Below are 17,432 nucleotides of genomic sequence, written 5' to 3'. Positions count from 1 at the left end.
AGTTTAGGTGAAAAGTAGATTGACCAATGTAATCGCTGATGACCTCTCTTGAGAAAAATAAGTGTAATCCCTGATGACCTTTCTGAGAAAAATAAGCAAGATAGGGTGGGTGACCCCTTTGTAAAGATGGTAGCATTGTTAATCACATAGGGATGACACGATGGCAGTGGTTAGCACTGCTGCCTCACACCACCAGGGACCTGGGTTCCATTCCCGTCTTGGGCGAATTTGTGAAGTTTGCACATTCTCCCGTTTCTGCATGGGTTTCGTCCAGCTGCTCCGGTTTCCCTCCTACAGTCTAAAGATGTGCAGGTCAGGTGGATTGTCTATGTTAAATTGCCCCTTAGTGTCCAAGGTTTAAGTGGGCTTACAGGGTTGTGATAGAGTGGGCTGAGGTAGGGTGCGCTTTTCCAGAGACGTCGGTGCAGACATGATGGGCTGAATGGCCTCCTTCTGCGCTATAGGGATCCTATGATTCTATGAACCTGATTCACAACTACTGACAACCAGGTGGGAGGATTGAACAAAGTAAAATTCCCCTTTATTATAACGAGGATCAATGCAAAGTGGTAATATTGTTATAAAGTAGCAACATATGATGTGTATAAATATGAAGAAATGGAGTCACTAAAGATGTAAATAGAGATTTGTTGGCAAGGGTGCGGACTTGATGGGTCGAATGGCCTCCTTCTGCACTGTACAAAATTCTATGATGTATTGAGCAGTGATTTTGTTTCGTCTGATTTTTTCTTATTGTTTGTGGGACGTGAGCCATCACTGACAATGCCTACTGTTTAAGGGTAAATCTATAGTTAGATTCATGCTGGCTAAAGGTTTTTTTAAAAAAAATAATATTTTTATTAAAGTTTTCATTCTATAAAACACAAAATAAACACATCCATACAAACAAAATACCATTTACAAACTCCAGCCCTTGAAAGAAAATACCCCAAACCACAAACCCCCTTATCTCACCTCGCCCCCTCTCTGAACCATGGACTGTGACCAATTCCTAAAGACAGAAGACAAAGGTCACTACCTCGAGTAGGCCCGGGCCCAGGGTCCACCCAGGTCAGGCACAAACTCTGCCCTAATGCGAGACAAAGAAAAGCCCTTAGTCCCCGTCACATTCCCTCACCTCCCCCCAAACCCTTCTCCCCCCCCCCCATAAACCTGAAAAGAGCTTACCCGAAGAAAAAAGACCTCCCTCTCCTCTCTCCCTCCCCACTGTTGCCACCAAATAAGCAAGCTAGACTCACCACACTTGTCCAACAGATCCAACAAGCCGCAGCCCCTATCCCACCTCACTCTAGTTCACTAGCTCAAACTTCACAGCTCGCAAAGTAACCCCCCCACCCAGCGTGTATGCTTCAAAGAACAAAGAAAAACAATGCTCCCCAGCCTGTCCGAGCTGCAGAAGAGTAACCAAAATCCAACACCCTTACAATACTTAAACTCCCCCCGGGGGCCATTATATTCCCCATACTTTTACCCCGCCCACCCCAGTCCCCACCGACAACTGTAGCCCTCTCAGTCGCAAACATGCAACAGATACCAACTACAACACATCTCAAACCAACCCGTCCCAACCGCCCCAAATCTCAATTAAACCATTCAATGAAGTTCAAGTCCATGCTCCTTGGCAGAAGCCTGCACCTCTTCCAATGTATTGACAAAAATAATCTTTTGACTTAAAGTCACTCACGGCCTTGCCAGGTACACCACTCCAAACCTGACTCTATTTCTGAAGAACAGCGCTGATTTTGCCTATTAACAACTGCATGCGCTTGCTCACTCTGTTCAGACATCCTGGTATATCCCTATGATGCTTCCTCCCACGTCGCGTCCCCATTCACTTTGGCCCATTGCAGAACCCGTTCCTTCTCATTAAAGCTGTGCAATCCAATAATCACTACGCATGGCGGCTTATTCATCCAAGGCTTCTGCCAGAGTACTCGGTGGGCCTGATCCAACAATGGAGGGAGCATTCTCATCACCCCTCCCCATCCTCTCCCACCCAACAGCTTAGCAAGCATGGGCTTTGGGCTCTCCATCCCTTCCGGCACCCTACGATTCTGAGATTCTGTCTCTGCGACTGCTCTCCAAGATATCCACCTTTGCCCTCAGACTCTTGTTCCTCTACTCCACCAGCAGCATCTCAGCTTCCAACGAGGTGACTAAATTACCATGCCACCTCCACACCCAAATATTTTTTATAAACTTAGAGTACCCAATTATCTTTTTTCCAATTAAGGGGCAATTCCCGTACCAGCCTCCCCGAACAGGTGCCAGAATGTGACGACTAGAGGCTTTTCACAGTAACTTCATTTGAAGCCTACTCATTACAATAAGCAATTTTCATTTCATTTCATTTAGCGAATCGGACCAAGTGCCTCCTCAAATAACCGCTAATGGGTTTCCCACCATCACCCTGCCCTGCTCATCAATGCTTTGCAAACTGTTTTTCGAACTCCTGCGCCAATCACCCCAGTCAGCGTTTCAACATAATCTGAACAGCCATACTCTGAGGTCGGCTCCGGCGCCTTCCCTCCTGCTGAATATCTTCGATTTTCTGGCTCTATCGAAGGAATACCCCCAATAGCATTCTTCATAGATTTCATAGAATCCCTTCAGTGCAGAAGAAGGCCATTCAGCCCATCGAGTCTGCACCTCTGAAAGAAAACCCTACCTAGGGTCCGGTCCTCACCCGATCTCCGTCACCTAGTAACCCCACCTTTACATCCTTTGATTGTTGGAGGAAACTGGAGCATCCAGAGGAAACCCACGCAGACACAGGGAGAAAGTGCAAACTCCACAGACAGTCACCTGAGGCCCGAATTGAAACCCGGTCCCTGGTGCTGTGAGGCAGCAGTGCTAACCACTGTGTCACCCTATTTTGACTTATTTTCACCGACAAATTCCTTATCTCAAACAATGAGTCAGTTTTGATAACCAAAATCCCCGGGAACCTGGTTTAAAAAGTCCAAAAATCAAAGGCCATGAATGGAGCTACCTTATGTACTACCTTCTCCTCCCTGTCGCCACTGGAGGTCCCCTGACAAAGGTACATGTATGTGTCGGGGTTGGTTAAGTTCCAACTGTGTCTCTATTATGCTTAGAGAGGGCTATGCTGTAAAGAATAAATAAGAATAATGGAGCAGGTAGATGTTGCTTAACAATTGGGGTCTGGTAAGGCAGAGAAGCTTTTACGTTTTAATTTTAGCTGAATTTGTGGGCAGTTGGAGACAATACACTGGAGGAGTGAACAGCTCTCAACTCTATCAGGAGAAGCTGGACAGGACATAGAATTTCAAAGATTTTTTTTTCTTTTTTAAAAATAAATTTAGAGTACCCAATTCTTTTTTTTTCCAATTAAGGGGCAATTTAGCATGGCCAATCCCCCTACCCTGCACATCTTTTTGGGTTGTGGGGGCAAAACCCACACAAACACGGGGAGAATGTGAAAACTCCACACGGACAGTGACCCAGAGCCGGGATTGAACCTGGGACCTCAGCGCTGCGAGGCAGCAGTGCTAACCACTGCACCGCCGTGCTGCTCCGGAAGTTTCAAAGATGCAGGGTTCCTAACGAACAAGCTACAAGCCAGATAATCAAGCAATTGGGACCGAAAGATAAGACACCTGAATTTAAGGGAACAGGCCAAGGTATTGTTCAGAAGAATTCAAGGAAGGGTAAACAAAGTGTTCTGAGTTAAAATAACAATTTCAGTAACCAGATTGAAAGTGGGACAGCAGCTTTAAAAGGTAAAACAAATGACTGATGCCATTTTAATACAGCATAGGAATCAAGAGTTAAAGCAATTGTGAGCAGTTTGCTCAACAGTCAGGACAAAGAAATCCTAAAGGGGTAGGTATGAAATCCTGAACTGGATTATCTGTTAAAAATGGAGCGGAAGATTTGTTTGAAAGTTGAATTTGAATCACCTTGTCTAGAATTCTGAATGCAAACTACTAAGGGAAAGCATTATTATGAGAAGATTTTAAAGTGTGTTTTTGGGAGTGGACTTTGGAAACTCTCATCTGGGAGGGTTCTGAGGAGAAATCCACAGACACTAACTTGGGTTCAGAGTGGAGAGTGTATATTTGACTACAGTCACCTTGAGTGCTTAAAAGGGACTTAGTGCTAATAAGACCATGGTAGATTACAATGTACTTTATAATCCTTGTTAATCCTAAAACCTGTATATAATTGTTAAACTAAGGAGGAAGTAAAGGAATATGGTATCATCTATTTTTTTCATATTTAATTAATGTTTTTCCTTATTGTTAAAACTAATTAGTGGTCCTGTGACTTTGTTCATGCACGTTTTATTTTTTAAAAAGTAAAAATTATAGGGCAGAATTCTACGTCCTCAGCGCCAGATTTCTGGTTCAGCACACCGACGGGATACTCTATTCTGCCGGCTGGTCAATGGGTTTTCCCATTGTGGGGCAGCCCCACGCTTTCGGGAAACCCCCGTGCTGCCTGCAAAACGGAGCATCCCGACGGCGGAGAATCCAGCCCATAGTCCTTTGAGCTAAGCTTCCATTCTGGGATCTTTCCATCAGTTATAACATCAACTTGGATTGTAACAGTTAAGAAACAACTACATTGGTTATACATTTTTGCATTAACCATGCCATGATGAGAACAATATTCTGTGGAAAAGAAGCTTGCTGATTGTGTCTCAAATTCCGCTGCTCTTCCATTTTTAGTTGTGCATAAATGGAGAGAAAGTAGTCTAGGACTAAAATTCAACCCTCATTATAAATTCATATGAAAAAAATAGCGTTCATTTATTTGGAAAGTTTGAAGTGTGTGATTGGGGAGGATGTGCACAACTATTGATGTGTACCATATTGATTCTGTGAATTGCACAATACGTTGTGTCAGCAATTGTTGAATGCTTGTTATGATCTGTAATGCACTACCTGAAATGCTGGTGGAAGCGGATCCAATAGGAGTTTGAGAAAGGAAAATGGATGTCGTCTTCAAAAGGAGAAATTTGCAGAGTTACAGGGAAAGAGCTGGGAACTGGGGTGAATTGAATAGTTCTTTCAAAAAGCAAAGACACACGGGGCCGAATGGCCTGCTTCTGTATTGTGCCAGTTTAATTTGCCCATGCATTTATTTAATGCATAATGTTGCAGCAATGTTTCACTACCCTGTGTTGCATCATTCTGTTTTTCTTGCCTTTATGCTCTTACGAAGCTAATTTGCTCTTCATAGAGCAAAGTGAACCCAGTAAGAATAGCACCTCCATTTGAAGCAGGTACCAACAAAAATATGGGTAACAATGCTGATGACTCACGAAGGATTAGCTTTTCCAAGTTCACCATGCCCCACTTGATTTATATAGGAGTACAGATCATGGCCTACTTTCAAACGGAAGATGGTACAAGAGAATTACAGTTGGCTGCACATACTGAAAGGCGGGTGCTGTGAGAGTCGAACACATCCATTCCCTGTGAGTTAGATGGTATGCACCGCAAGCTATCATTAGCCATCTCTCGTAGAGATCTCGGCTACGCAAGTTAGAAACAAAGTTGGAGCATCTCTCGTGAATGTTTTAAAGGTTTAGGTTAATGACTCACAAAAGCACATTAAATATATACACAATAAGCACTGAAAAACAATTATAAAATAAATCTTTATTGTTTGTGTACTGTTTGTCATTCTTTGTATATTTAAGAATGTTTTTAGTTGTCCAAGAGCAAAAAGACAATAGCTGCCTTCTGTGATGTCTCTTATGCACCAGGTCTCTGATGCATAGAAATTGACAGCAGAATGACCTTTCCAAGTAGGTGATTGACTGCCCTACAGATCTTAATGGGCCAGCTGGTAAATATACCTCAGTCACAATCACCCCGTGCAATACTCCAATATTATGCCCAGGTCACCGAACTGTTGCGTGCTTGTGTGTATCTAATTCCCAGTGTACTTTTCACAAGTATTTCTTTCATTTCGTTTTGCAGGAATGCTGGGGTCAATGGTAAACCTAAAAAAACCAGGCTGTTGCCACCTTGTACCAAGATTATGTCCCTATTTATTTCCATTTCCATTTTTGCTAAAATAAGCAAAGACAGAAATGCTGGACTCCGCCTTAAACATTAATTCGTTTTTGCATTTAGCTCTTTTTAATCATTTATATTTCATATGAATTAGTGGTGCCGCAGTGGTTAGCACTGCTGCCTCATGGCGCTGAGGACACGGGTTCGATCCCAGCCCCGGGTCACTGTCCGTGTGGAGTTTGCACATTCTCCCCGTGTCTGTACGAGTCTCACCCCCACAACCCAAAGATGCGCAAGGTAGATGGATTAGCCATGCTAAATTGCCCCTTAATTGAAAAAAAAAAGTAATTGGGTACTCTAAATTTATTTGAAAAAAAGAATTTGTAACAGAATATCGTAGATTAAAAACTGCAATACTCCATGTCGCAAAAATATAAATGTCTGCTTTTGAGAATTTATTGCTGAAAATGTCAGTCTACATGCGGCCATTCATTTGATCTTGAACTTGTATTCTTTCCTTCATTCTAGCTAAGTTTGTTTACAGATTGTATCCTTGCAGGGACAACTGGTTCCAAAGCCAATTATTTCTACTTACTGACAGCAGATTATCTCTGGAGCCCTTTTTTTATTATCACATCATATCTGGCTGCATAGAATTGGATATTAAATATTTTCCTTCAAAAATATATGGGCCTGAATTTTATGTTCCGCAGTCATTTGTGCCTCCCGACCTCATCGCGCACAAATGCAATTTTGAGGTTGTTGGGTGCGTGGGTTTTGGAGCTGTGCCCGCTGACAATTAAAGGGCGAATTAAGGCCATTAGAAAGCCCACTGATCGGGATTTTACATTGCCAGTGCAATTTGGTGCTTGTCACAGGCAAATGGCAGGGTGCGGATAAACTGTATTTTTCTTGATGTAATCCAAGGGTGGCATAATTCGGTACACAGCATAGTCATTAGGAGGAGTGAATGTTTCTCTCCACAATCGGGCTCTGATAAGGGGGACACATTAGAGGATGAGGATAGCGAGGCAGCTCCGCATTGACCATTCCAGTGGTGGATCAGAACAGAAGCCCAGGAATAACATGATGAGGATGAGGAGGCGGGCTTCTGGAACATTCAGGGAGACAGTGATAGCAGCAAAACTTTGATTCAATGCGATTTCAGCCACGCTGCCAAGGCAGTGGCAACACCTCCTTACCAGATGTTTGCAATAAACCGTTCTATTAAACCCAAAGTCCACTCAGTATCTGTGCAAAAAAGTTTACAGCCTCTCACGCCTGCAATAGAGACTGGCGTGTCCTGCACCTGTAAAACATGTGAAACATACTCAAGCCATTAACACAAAGGCAACATTTATATGCTCTTGGCATTTACAGACAACAAACTGAATAGTCACACCAGTAAGCAACTTAACAAAAAATGGAAGAGCAACCGTGAAAATTCCCCCTTGTGCTCATGGTTTTTTGGGAGTGCTGAATCTTGGTGCCACCCCCCTTGCTGACAGTGGCATTGGAGCCATGTGTGCCAAACCGCATCATAGCACAAACCTGGGCTGCCACCTCTGTCCAGGCCTTCTTTGTCAGGTGTGATGTCTTCTTGCCATACAGTGGCATCAAAATGTCCCACCTGGCACTAACCTCCTTCATCTGCACTCAAAGCATTCATCTGAAAAATGGGAGGCAGAGTGCTTACTAGACTTGTCCACCCGCCTCTCATGCCCACCAAATGCTGAAGCCATGAACGCTAAGGTCAGCATTTCTCTTCCAGAGGTCTCCCCGAGGCTCCTCCCCAACTCCCACCATCCTTCAGGGAGCTGCCGACTTAGAAAGACCCCGCTGAGTCACCATTGCATCCGACTAGCTCCCACACCAACTCAGATGTCCCAGCCACTGGGCGGGCCTTAATTGACCAGCCAGCGCGAAATTGTGTTACTGAGGTGATGTCACATCTGCTTCCAGCCCTGCCCACACAGCGTGCCTGACGGGCCTGTCATTCAGACCATTCTGTTCATTTTAAACCCAGAAAAATATCAACCGCTTATCAGCATTTCTTATTTTTTTGAATTTCCAGAAATCCTCCTTGTTGAATTTGAGCCGGGACTGTTGGCCAGTCAAGTTTGAAACTTGTCGAACGAACCTATTCCTTTTGCTTACACATTGCCACTTCATTTATATCAGAGAAACAAGTTTCAATGAAGAGTTGGAGTGAACCAGAACTGGGATGTGGCATGTTCTTGTTTGGAGCTGGCGATTTCCTTTTAAAATATATTTTGTGTAGGTTTCAAATAAGAAAAATATCATTTATGGGATGTGGACATCGCTGGTTAAGGCATCATTTATTGCCCACCCCTAGTTGGCCTTTGGAAGGAGGCGATGAACTGCCTCCTTGAACCACTTCAGTCCCTGGGGGGTAGGTACACTCACGGTGCTGTTAGTGGGGGGAAATTCCAGGATTTTGCCCAGCGACAGTGAAGGATTGGCAGCGATATATTTCCAAGTCAATGCACTTACATCTTTCCCCTTCAATTGGTGAGTGATTTGGAAGGGAATCTCCAGGTGGTGGGGTTCCCAGGTATCTGTTGCTCTTGTCCTTCTAGATGGAAGTGGTCATGGGTTTGGAAGGTGCTGCCTAAGGAACCTTGTCGAGTTACTGCAGTGCATCTTGTAGATGGTACACATGGGTGCCACTGTTCGTCGGTGATGGAGGGTTTGAATGTTTGTGGAAGAGGGGAGCAATCAAGCTTTGTCCTGGATAGTGTCAAGCTTCATAAGTGTTGTTGGAGCTGCACTCATCCAGGCAAGTGGAGAATATTCCAGCCCCAGTGCCTTCCCTGACTGCATGGTGTTAAAGCTCTCCATGACTTCCCCCAGTTCTCGTGGTGCTTCCATTCCCTGCTGCTTTTCTTCCCTTATGACTGGTATGACCAGCCTGTGGAGGAACTGTTTCATCTTCTACTCCCCCTCTGGGGGCATGGGAGGTGTACAGCTTCTCGGCAGAAAGTCACAAAGGCCACATTGATCTCATGTGGCTCCGGCTAGTTTGTCACTCCCGTCCAGAAGCTATTATATAATATATTATAGCAGATTACTTGGAAAAGTTCAAGGAAATTAGGTTGAGTCAACATGGTGTTGTGAAGGCGAAATCATATTTAACCAATTTATTGTACTTCTTTGATGGAGTCACATGTGCTATGGATAAAGAGGAACCAGTGGATGTACTGTACTTAGATTTCCAAAACCATTTGATAAAGTGCCACAGTGGGGGGAAAGATTATTATGGGGGAATATATTATAGCAGATTACTTGGAAAAGTTCAAGGAAATTAGGTTGAGTCAACATGGTGTTGTGAAGGCGAAATCATATTTAACCAATTTATTGTACTTCTTTGATGGAGTCACATGTGCTATGGATAAAGAGGAACCAGTGGATGTACTGTACTTAGATTTCCAAAACCATTTGATAAAGTGCCACATAAAAGGTTCTTGAAGAAAATAAAAGCTCATGGCGTATGAGGTAATATATTGGCATTGGTAGAAGATTGGCTAAGTAACAGGAAAAAGAGAGTTGGCATAAATGAGTCTTTTTCCAATTGGCAGAATGTAACATGTGGTATGCTACAGGGATCAATGCCGGGACCTTTACCTTTTACAATTTATATAAATGACGTGGATGAAGGGTCTAAAAATATGGTTGCTAAATCTGCTGATGACACAAAGACAGGTAGGAAAGTAAATTGTGAAGAGAACTTAAGGACGCTACAAAGAGACATGGGTTAACCAAGTGAGCAAAAAACTGGCAATGGAGTGTAATGTGGGAAAATGTGAAATTCTATATTTTTGCGGGAAGAATAAAAAAGAAGCTTATCATCTAAATGGGGAGAAATTGCTGAGTTCTGAGGGATGAGTGATCTCGGTATCCTAGCGCATGAATGACAAAAGGATAGAGTGCAGGTACAGCAAGTAATTAGGAAAGTTAGTGGAATGTTATTGTTTATTAAGAGGTGAATTGATTACAAAAGTAGAGAGGTTATACTCCAGTTGTACAGGGCACTGGTGAGACCACATCTGGAGTATTGTGTACAGTATTGGTCTCCATATTTAAGGAAAGATGTAAATGCATTGACAGCAGTTCAAAGAAGGTTCAGTAGACTAATACCAGGAATGGGTAGGTTGTCTTCTGAGGAAAGGTTGAACAGGTTAGGCTTGCGGCCACTGGGGGTTAGAAGAGCTGGTTTGAACCCTTTAAAATCCTGAGGAGTATTGAGGGTGGATATGGAGAGGATGTTTCCTCTTGTGGGAGAATCTAAAAGTTGGGGTCACTGTTTATAAAAAGGGGTCACTCATTTAAGACACTGATGAGGAAATGTTTTTCTTCCGGAGGATCGTGAGTCTTTGGAACTCTCTTCCTGAAAGGACGGTGGAATCAGAATCTGAATACTTTTAAGGCTAAGCTGGATAAATCCTTTTTTTTGTGAAAAATATTTTATTGAGGCATTCATATATTTACACATTCAACATAACCACAAAGCAAAACAAGCCAACAGGGCTGCAAGTAAGCAAATCAACTAAATACCTAACCCCACCATCCCGCCTCCCGCACCAGCTCCCTACCTCCCCATTTTATTCCCCCCCGCCCATCCCCACTGATGACATCCTAACTGTTCTCAAAGAAGTCGATGAACAACGGCCATCTCCGGGCAAACTCCTCCACAGACCCTCTCAAGTCGAACTTTATCTTTTCCAGCCTAAGGAACTCTGCCAGGTCACTCACCCACACACACGGTTTCGTGGGGCCTCAAGTCCCTCCATTCTAATAAGATCAGTCTCTGGGCTACCAGGGAAGCAAAGGCCAAGACATCGGCCCCTCTTGCCCCCTGGACTCCTGGGTTTTCTGACGCTCCAAAGATCGCCACCTCTGGACTTGGGACCATCTTCACCTTCAAACCTCCAACATAAGGTCAGCAAACCCCTGCTAGGACACCTCATGCTTCGGACAGGCCCAAAACATGTGGACATGATTCGCGGGCCCATCCACACGCCACCCACACCTATCCTCCACCCCTTCAAAAAATTTGCTCATCCTGGCCACCGTCATGTGCGCCCTGTGGACCACCTTAAACTGAATAAGGCTAAGCCTAGCACACAACGAGGATGCATTCACCCTCCTCAAAGCCTCCTGCCACAATCCAGCCTCCACCTCTTTCCCCAAATCTTCCTCCCGCTTACGTTTCACTCCCCCTATCGGGGCTCCCCCCAATCCAACAACTTTGACATTTTACCCTCCCCTACCCCTATTCTTGATGCCACCTTGTCCTGCAGCCCCTGTGGTGGCAGGTGAGGAAAGGACGATACCTGCTGCAGGACAAAGTCGCTCACCTGCAAATACCGGAACCCATTCCCTGCGCGCAACTCAAATTCCTCCTCCAAGCTTGAGAAGCTCCCCCAACGAATAGATCCCCAAACCATTCAATCCCAGCCCGTAACTTGATAAATTCTTAACTAAGGTCATCAGGGGTAGGCAGGAATGTGGAGTTGAAGTTACAATCAGAGCTCGAAGGGCCGAATGGCGAACTCCTGCTCCTAATTCGTATGTTTGAATGCTTGATAGCACTGTTGATGACCCCTTCCCGCACTTTGTTGATGATTGGAGTAGATTGATGTGGTGATTGGCTGGGTTGGATTCTTCATGCCTTTTGTGGACAGGACATACCTTGGGAAGTTCTGCATATTGTCAGATAGAAGCCAGTGTTATAGCTGCACTGGAAAAGCATGGCTAACAGCTAGTTCTGGAGCCCAAGTCTTCAGTACTATGGCCGGAGTGTTGTCAGGGCTCACAGCCTTTGCAATATCCAGTGCTTTCGATTGTTTCTTGACATTCTGTGGACTGAATTGAATTGGCTGAAGACTGGCATTTGTGATGCCGGGATCAGTCGGAGGAGGCCAAGATGGATAATGCATTCGGCACTTCTGGCGAAAAACTGTTGCCTTATTCCAGCCTTATCATTTGATGATGGATGTGTTTGTGGAGCCTCCTCCGCCAATGAGTTATTTAGTTGTCCAAGGGTGGGGGGGACGTGCCAGAAAGAGGAGGGTAACAAACAAAGTGGAGTAACGCAAGCTCATAATTTGAAAGTTAAATGAGGTCAAAAACTCATTAGATAAAGCAGAATAACAGTATTGAAAAAATACTCGCTAAGTACCTCACCCATCCAATTAAAGATGGTAATTCTAGCAACTTGGATAGCCCTTTGAATAGGTCAGTGGCTTATTGCACAATGCAGTAACAAATCACAGAATCTAGTAGGGACAAAAGTCACGTGAAGTAAAGTGAGGTTGTTTTAAGCTGAGGAGAACTATTAGACACTTTTTAGGCTTAAATTTAGCAGGAATAGTTTGGGAAGACCAGAAGTAATCTGAGGGATGCTGAGGGTGTTCATCGTACATTGTTCATTATGGGTGGCACAGTTGTATAGCACTGCTGTCTCACAGCACCAGGGACCTAGGTTCGATTCCCACTTCGGGTGACTGTGAAGTTTGCACTTTCTCCCTATGCCTGCGTGGCTTTCCTCTGGGTTCTCCAGTTTCATCCCATAATCCAAAGATGTGCAGGTAGGTGGATTAGCCATGCTAAATTCCCTTTAAGTGTCCAAAGTTTGGGTGAAGTTACAGGGATTGGGCCTAGGTTGGTGGTCTTTCAAAGGGTTGGTGCAGAATCGATGGACTGACTGGCCTCCTTCTGCACTGTAGGAGTTCTATGATCTAGGCCCCAGCTAAACTCACCTAACATAATAAATCAGAGAAATCTGGGACCCTACTAGATTCTGTGATTTGTTACTGCATTGTGCAATAAGCCACTGACCTATTCAAAGAGCTATCCAAGTTGCTAGAATGACCATCTTTAATTATGGCCATCATTTTGTTTTCCATTTGTAATATTTAGGTGTGTACACAGATACAAAATTATATCCCAAAATGTATAGTGCGCTTCCATGCCTCCATTTCAGATCTAGGTCAAAAGTTTATTAATTAATGACTTGTTTCTTCTGAAACAACTTAATTTTGTTTTTATAAGTGTCTAGTGTCTGACCAACCACGCTATAGTAAAGCGTCATGCCAGAAGGCTGTGGTACCCTGATTGCTTCCTTTGTTTTCTTTTTTTAGATCCCGCAGTGGTGTGCGGAACATTGTCTTTCTTCCAAGTATCAGCATGGGGTTGTGGTGTGCACACAGACGCAGAAGCAGACGGCTGTCGGACTTGCCCTCCGCGTGGCAGATGAAATGGATGTCAACATAGGGCATGAAGTGGGCTACATAATTCCATTTGAAAACTGCTGCATCAATGAGACTATCCTGAGGTCTGTGTGCTTACATCTGCTTTTGGTGACCCTTGCAGAACCGTGACTCTGATGCAAATCAGAAGCTGCTACAGCTGCAAGTCCCTCTCCAAGCAAATTACGCCATATGCCGGTTCTTATCATTTGCATTACTCTTGACAAGGATCGACAATGGAATGCAACCAGGACAAAATGAAAGGATGGGAATGAATAAGGTTATTTGGAGGGTAGGAAGATAAAGGGAAATTTGAGTGAAACAACATTTGAACAAAGAAGTAGAGATAATTTAACACAAAAATAGTAAATGAAGTGTTTCATAAATGCTTAAACTGATTAAAGGTAATTGCATGCACACCTTTTACAAAAATTGTAATTACCATAGGAGAAATACTTGTAAATAGGCATACGGTCAGATGTAGTCATGCTGCACAAATTAGATCATGTTTAACCTTAGAAAGCAAATGAAACTAATCACCATTTAAATGTAACAAAGCTAAAGCTATCCCCATGCTTTGCCGTCATTTTCCCAGCTTAAATTTGTAGGTTTGTGGTATCTCAATAGAATAACAAAGAACAGAAATCAGAAAATGTTACTACCATTAATTATCTTTCTTCCCCCTCCTGATACAATTTTACACTTTAGCAGGACTGTCTTATTCTCTAGTAGCAGGAAAGGCGACTTGATCACAGGTTTCTGCTTTTAACCTGCTACTTGGGGTGAGCGAGATGAGGCTTGTGAACCTGGGGTAACTCAACCCTAGCTTCAGTGTCCCCAGAGAAGAGCCTAGACTCCATTCCAAATGGCCTCAAATATATTTTAGGCTAATTGAAACATACAAATATCTGCGTTCTGCACTCCCTTGGCACATTTTAAAAATAATAATCTTTATTAAGTCACAAGCAGTCTTAGGCTTATATTAACACTGCAATGAAGTTACTGTGAAAAGCCCCTTGTCACTACATTCCGGCGCCTGTTCGGGTACACAGAGGGAGAATTCAGAATGTCCAATTCACCTAACAGCACGTCTTTCAGGACTTGTGGGAGTTACTCAGACTGGAGATCACAGAATCATAGAATTTACAGTGCAGAAGGAGGCCATTCGGTCTATCGAGCCTGCACCGACCCTTGGAAAGAGCACCCTACTTAAGCCCAGACCTTCACCCTATCCCAGTAACCTTTTGGACACTATGGGGCAATTTAGCACAGGCAATCCACCTAACCTGCACATCTTTGGACACTAAGCGGCAACTTAGCATGGCCAATCCACCTAACCTGTACATCTTTGGACTGTGGGAAGAAACCGTAACACCCAGAGGAAACCCACGCACACACGGGGGGAAGTGCAAACTCCACACAGTCACCCGAAGCCAGAACTGAACTCAAGTCCCAAAGGGGAGAGGAAATTATGTCATCCACTTGCTTGACAGAAAATTCCCTAATTCAGTTGAAACCATTATAATTTTACTTAATTAAGTTTACTATTTTAAAGGTAAGCATGCAGGGTGACGAAGTGCCCTGTTATGGGCAAAAATAAATTATGTCGAAATCTGAGTAACTTTTAGCCCTTTTTTCCGACTTGAAGCAAACTCAGATCATGACCACTAACCAATAATATCTTCATATTCTAGGTACAGCACGGACGATATGCTACTGCAGGAAATGATGTCAGACCCTCTACTGGAACACTATGGAGTCATCATTATAGATGAAACTCACAAAAGAACTGTTTCTACGGATGTGCTATTAGGTCTCCTGAAAGACATTGTGAGACAAAGGCCGGAACTAAAAGTTGTCATAATAATTTCCCCTCATATGTCCAATAAACTGCATAGTCATTATGGCAATGCTCCTTTAATACGAGTGGGAAATGAAGAGCCCATTAGATGTCCCGTAGAGGTTGTTTACAGTTGCATTCCTCAAGAAAGCTATTTTCTACCTGCACTTAGGTTGCTGTTTGAGATACATCGTACACGGGAGAAAGGGGATGCTGCCATTTTTCTATCTTGTAAAAAGGTAAGCTCATTCCTGACATCTTTTACAATATATTTCTCCTAATAAGACAGTATTAACTCATAAGCCACATCATTGGCTGTGAATAACTGAGACAAATTATATATTCCAGTGCTTGCCTTTTTGTGTGTAAGAATATGTGTAATATTTTCAATTAAAGGCAATACCTTCCTCTACAAGGTTTGTACGTAATAACCTTTCCTGCTAATGCCCTGAAATGTTTAGGTGAAGCTGCAATGAAACTGTGGCCTTTTCTTGTCGTCAATGCACTTATTTTACATAATATGCGTATATTTAAAATAAATTATGTGCATCATTTCTATGTTTTAAAGGTAGGCCATGCATTCTGGGTTTTAGTAGCTCCTTCTTGAAAACTTTGATTAATTGATTTATTGGTTGGCCAGGTTCTTTCATTTTTAATGATTTGTTTCAGCTTTGAAATGGCACCCGTTGTCTTGGGGTCTACAAAATGTGATTTTGATACAATGTGCACAATGCATGGATATTGTATGTGTCCCCTGTGTGGAAACACAGTACGACAGCTTGGAGCCAAGACGAACCCTCTGTCATGCAGCACCATCCATGATCCATTTTAGGGCAATGAAAAGAGAGATGTACAGTTATATAACATCTTGAAATGAAATGAAATGAAAATCGCTTATTGTCACAAGTAGGCTTCAATGAAGTTACTGTGAAAAGCCCCTAGTCGCCACATTCCGGCGCCTGTCCGGGGAGGCTGGTACGGGAATCGAACCGTGCTGCTGGCCTGCTTGGTCTGCTTTAAAAGCCAGTGATTAGCCCTGTGAGCTAAACCAGCCCCTCTTATATAGGTCAATGCAGCAGCTATTTTGTGCATATCAACGTTCCATACATGGCAGTAAAGTCAAATTTCGGTCCCACTCTGGAGTCTCCTGAGGGCTTATTATTAGCTCCCATCTTAATATCCATATGTTACCCACGCTGCCTTCATGTTATGAAATGCGGTCAGATTCCACGTATACCCAGCTCTACCTTTCTTGACCTCTTCACCACCTCTGTGTTATTAGTCGACTTGTCCGACAGCCAGCTCTCCATCACTCCCCAGCTACATCTAAGTTAAATCAAATGTTTTTAACTCAAGTCCTACTTGATCTGAAGCTGACCATATGACCAATATCATTACCCCAGCCTCAGCGAATCTCCTCTTGAAAGTCTCAGCCATGCTTTTGTCCTGACCAGAGGCGATTCACTTTCCCTTGCCATGCAAATTTAGGATTGCAAGGGATTCTATTGCGAATCCCACTATCGGGCCGCCATTTTCAGCAGGTGATCTGATGATGAGAACCAGCGGCTGCCCTCATTACCTGCAACACAATTCTTCCCCCTACACCTGCTACACTTGCTTGGTCACTCCCCCCCCCCCCCCCACATTACAATATTATGATGGTGACCTGACCCCACCGCCCATTACAGAGACCCCCCCCCCCAGAGACCCATCCGTGAGATCCCCACCAGTGACCTTTCCATAAGAGAGATCCCTACCAGAAACACCCCCATTACAGAGACTCCCACCATAGACCTCCCATAGATCATAGAATTTACAGTGCAGAAGGAGGCCATTCGGCACATCGAGTCTGCACCGGCTCCTGGAAAGAGCACCCTACCCAAGGTTAACACCTCCACCCTATCCCCATAACCCAGTAACCCCACCCAACACTAAGGGCAATTTTGGACACTAAGGGCAATTTATCATGTCCAATCCACCTAACTTGCACATCTTTGGACTGTGGGAGGAAACCGGAGCACCCGGAGGAAACCCACGCACACACGGGGAGGATGTGCAGACTCCGTACAGACAGTGACCCAAGCTGGAATCGAACCTGGGACCTTGGAGCTGTGAAGCGATTGTGCTATCCACAATGCTACCGTGCTGCCCATAAAAGAGGTCTCACCAGACATGCCCCATAAGAAAGACCTCCACCAGAATGCCTCCATTACCTGAGACCCCCACCAGAGAAGCCCACTATTACAGAAACCCTTGCCTGGAAGCTCGAGAGCAGTCCAGACAGAGACAGTGAAAAGATCAATGCTTTAA

At 44.0% G+C, this 17,432-nt stretch overlaps 1 protein-coding gene across 1 annotated transcript in view; it reads left to right on the top strand.

The window, feature by feature from the left end:
* The window catches only part of dhx32a (DEAH (Asp-Glu-Ala-His) box polypeptide 32a), a 38,283-nt gene that overhangs the window by 1,522 nt on the left and 19,329 nt on the right, over positions 1 to 17,432 (top strand). The window contains 2 exon segments of the mRNA XM_038774012.1: positions 13,175 to 13,368; positions 14,977 to 15,361. Coding sequence (XP_038629940.1) covers positions 13,175 to 13,368; positions 14,977 to 15,361 — 579 coding nt within the window.

The sequence above is a fragment of the Scyliorhinus canicula genome, chromosome 16 (genome assembly GCF_902713615.1).
Source record: "Scyliorhinus canicula chromosome 16, sScyCan1.1, whole genome shotgun sequence".
NCBI lineage: Eukaryota > Metazoa > Chordata > Chondrichthyes > Carcharhiniformes > Scyliorhinidae > Scyliorhinus > Scyliorhinus canicula.
This window is presented reverse-complemented; position numbering and strand designations above follow the sequence as displayed.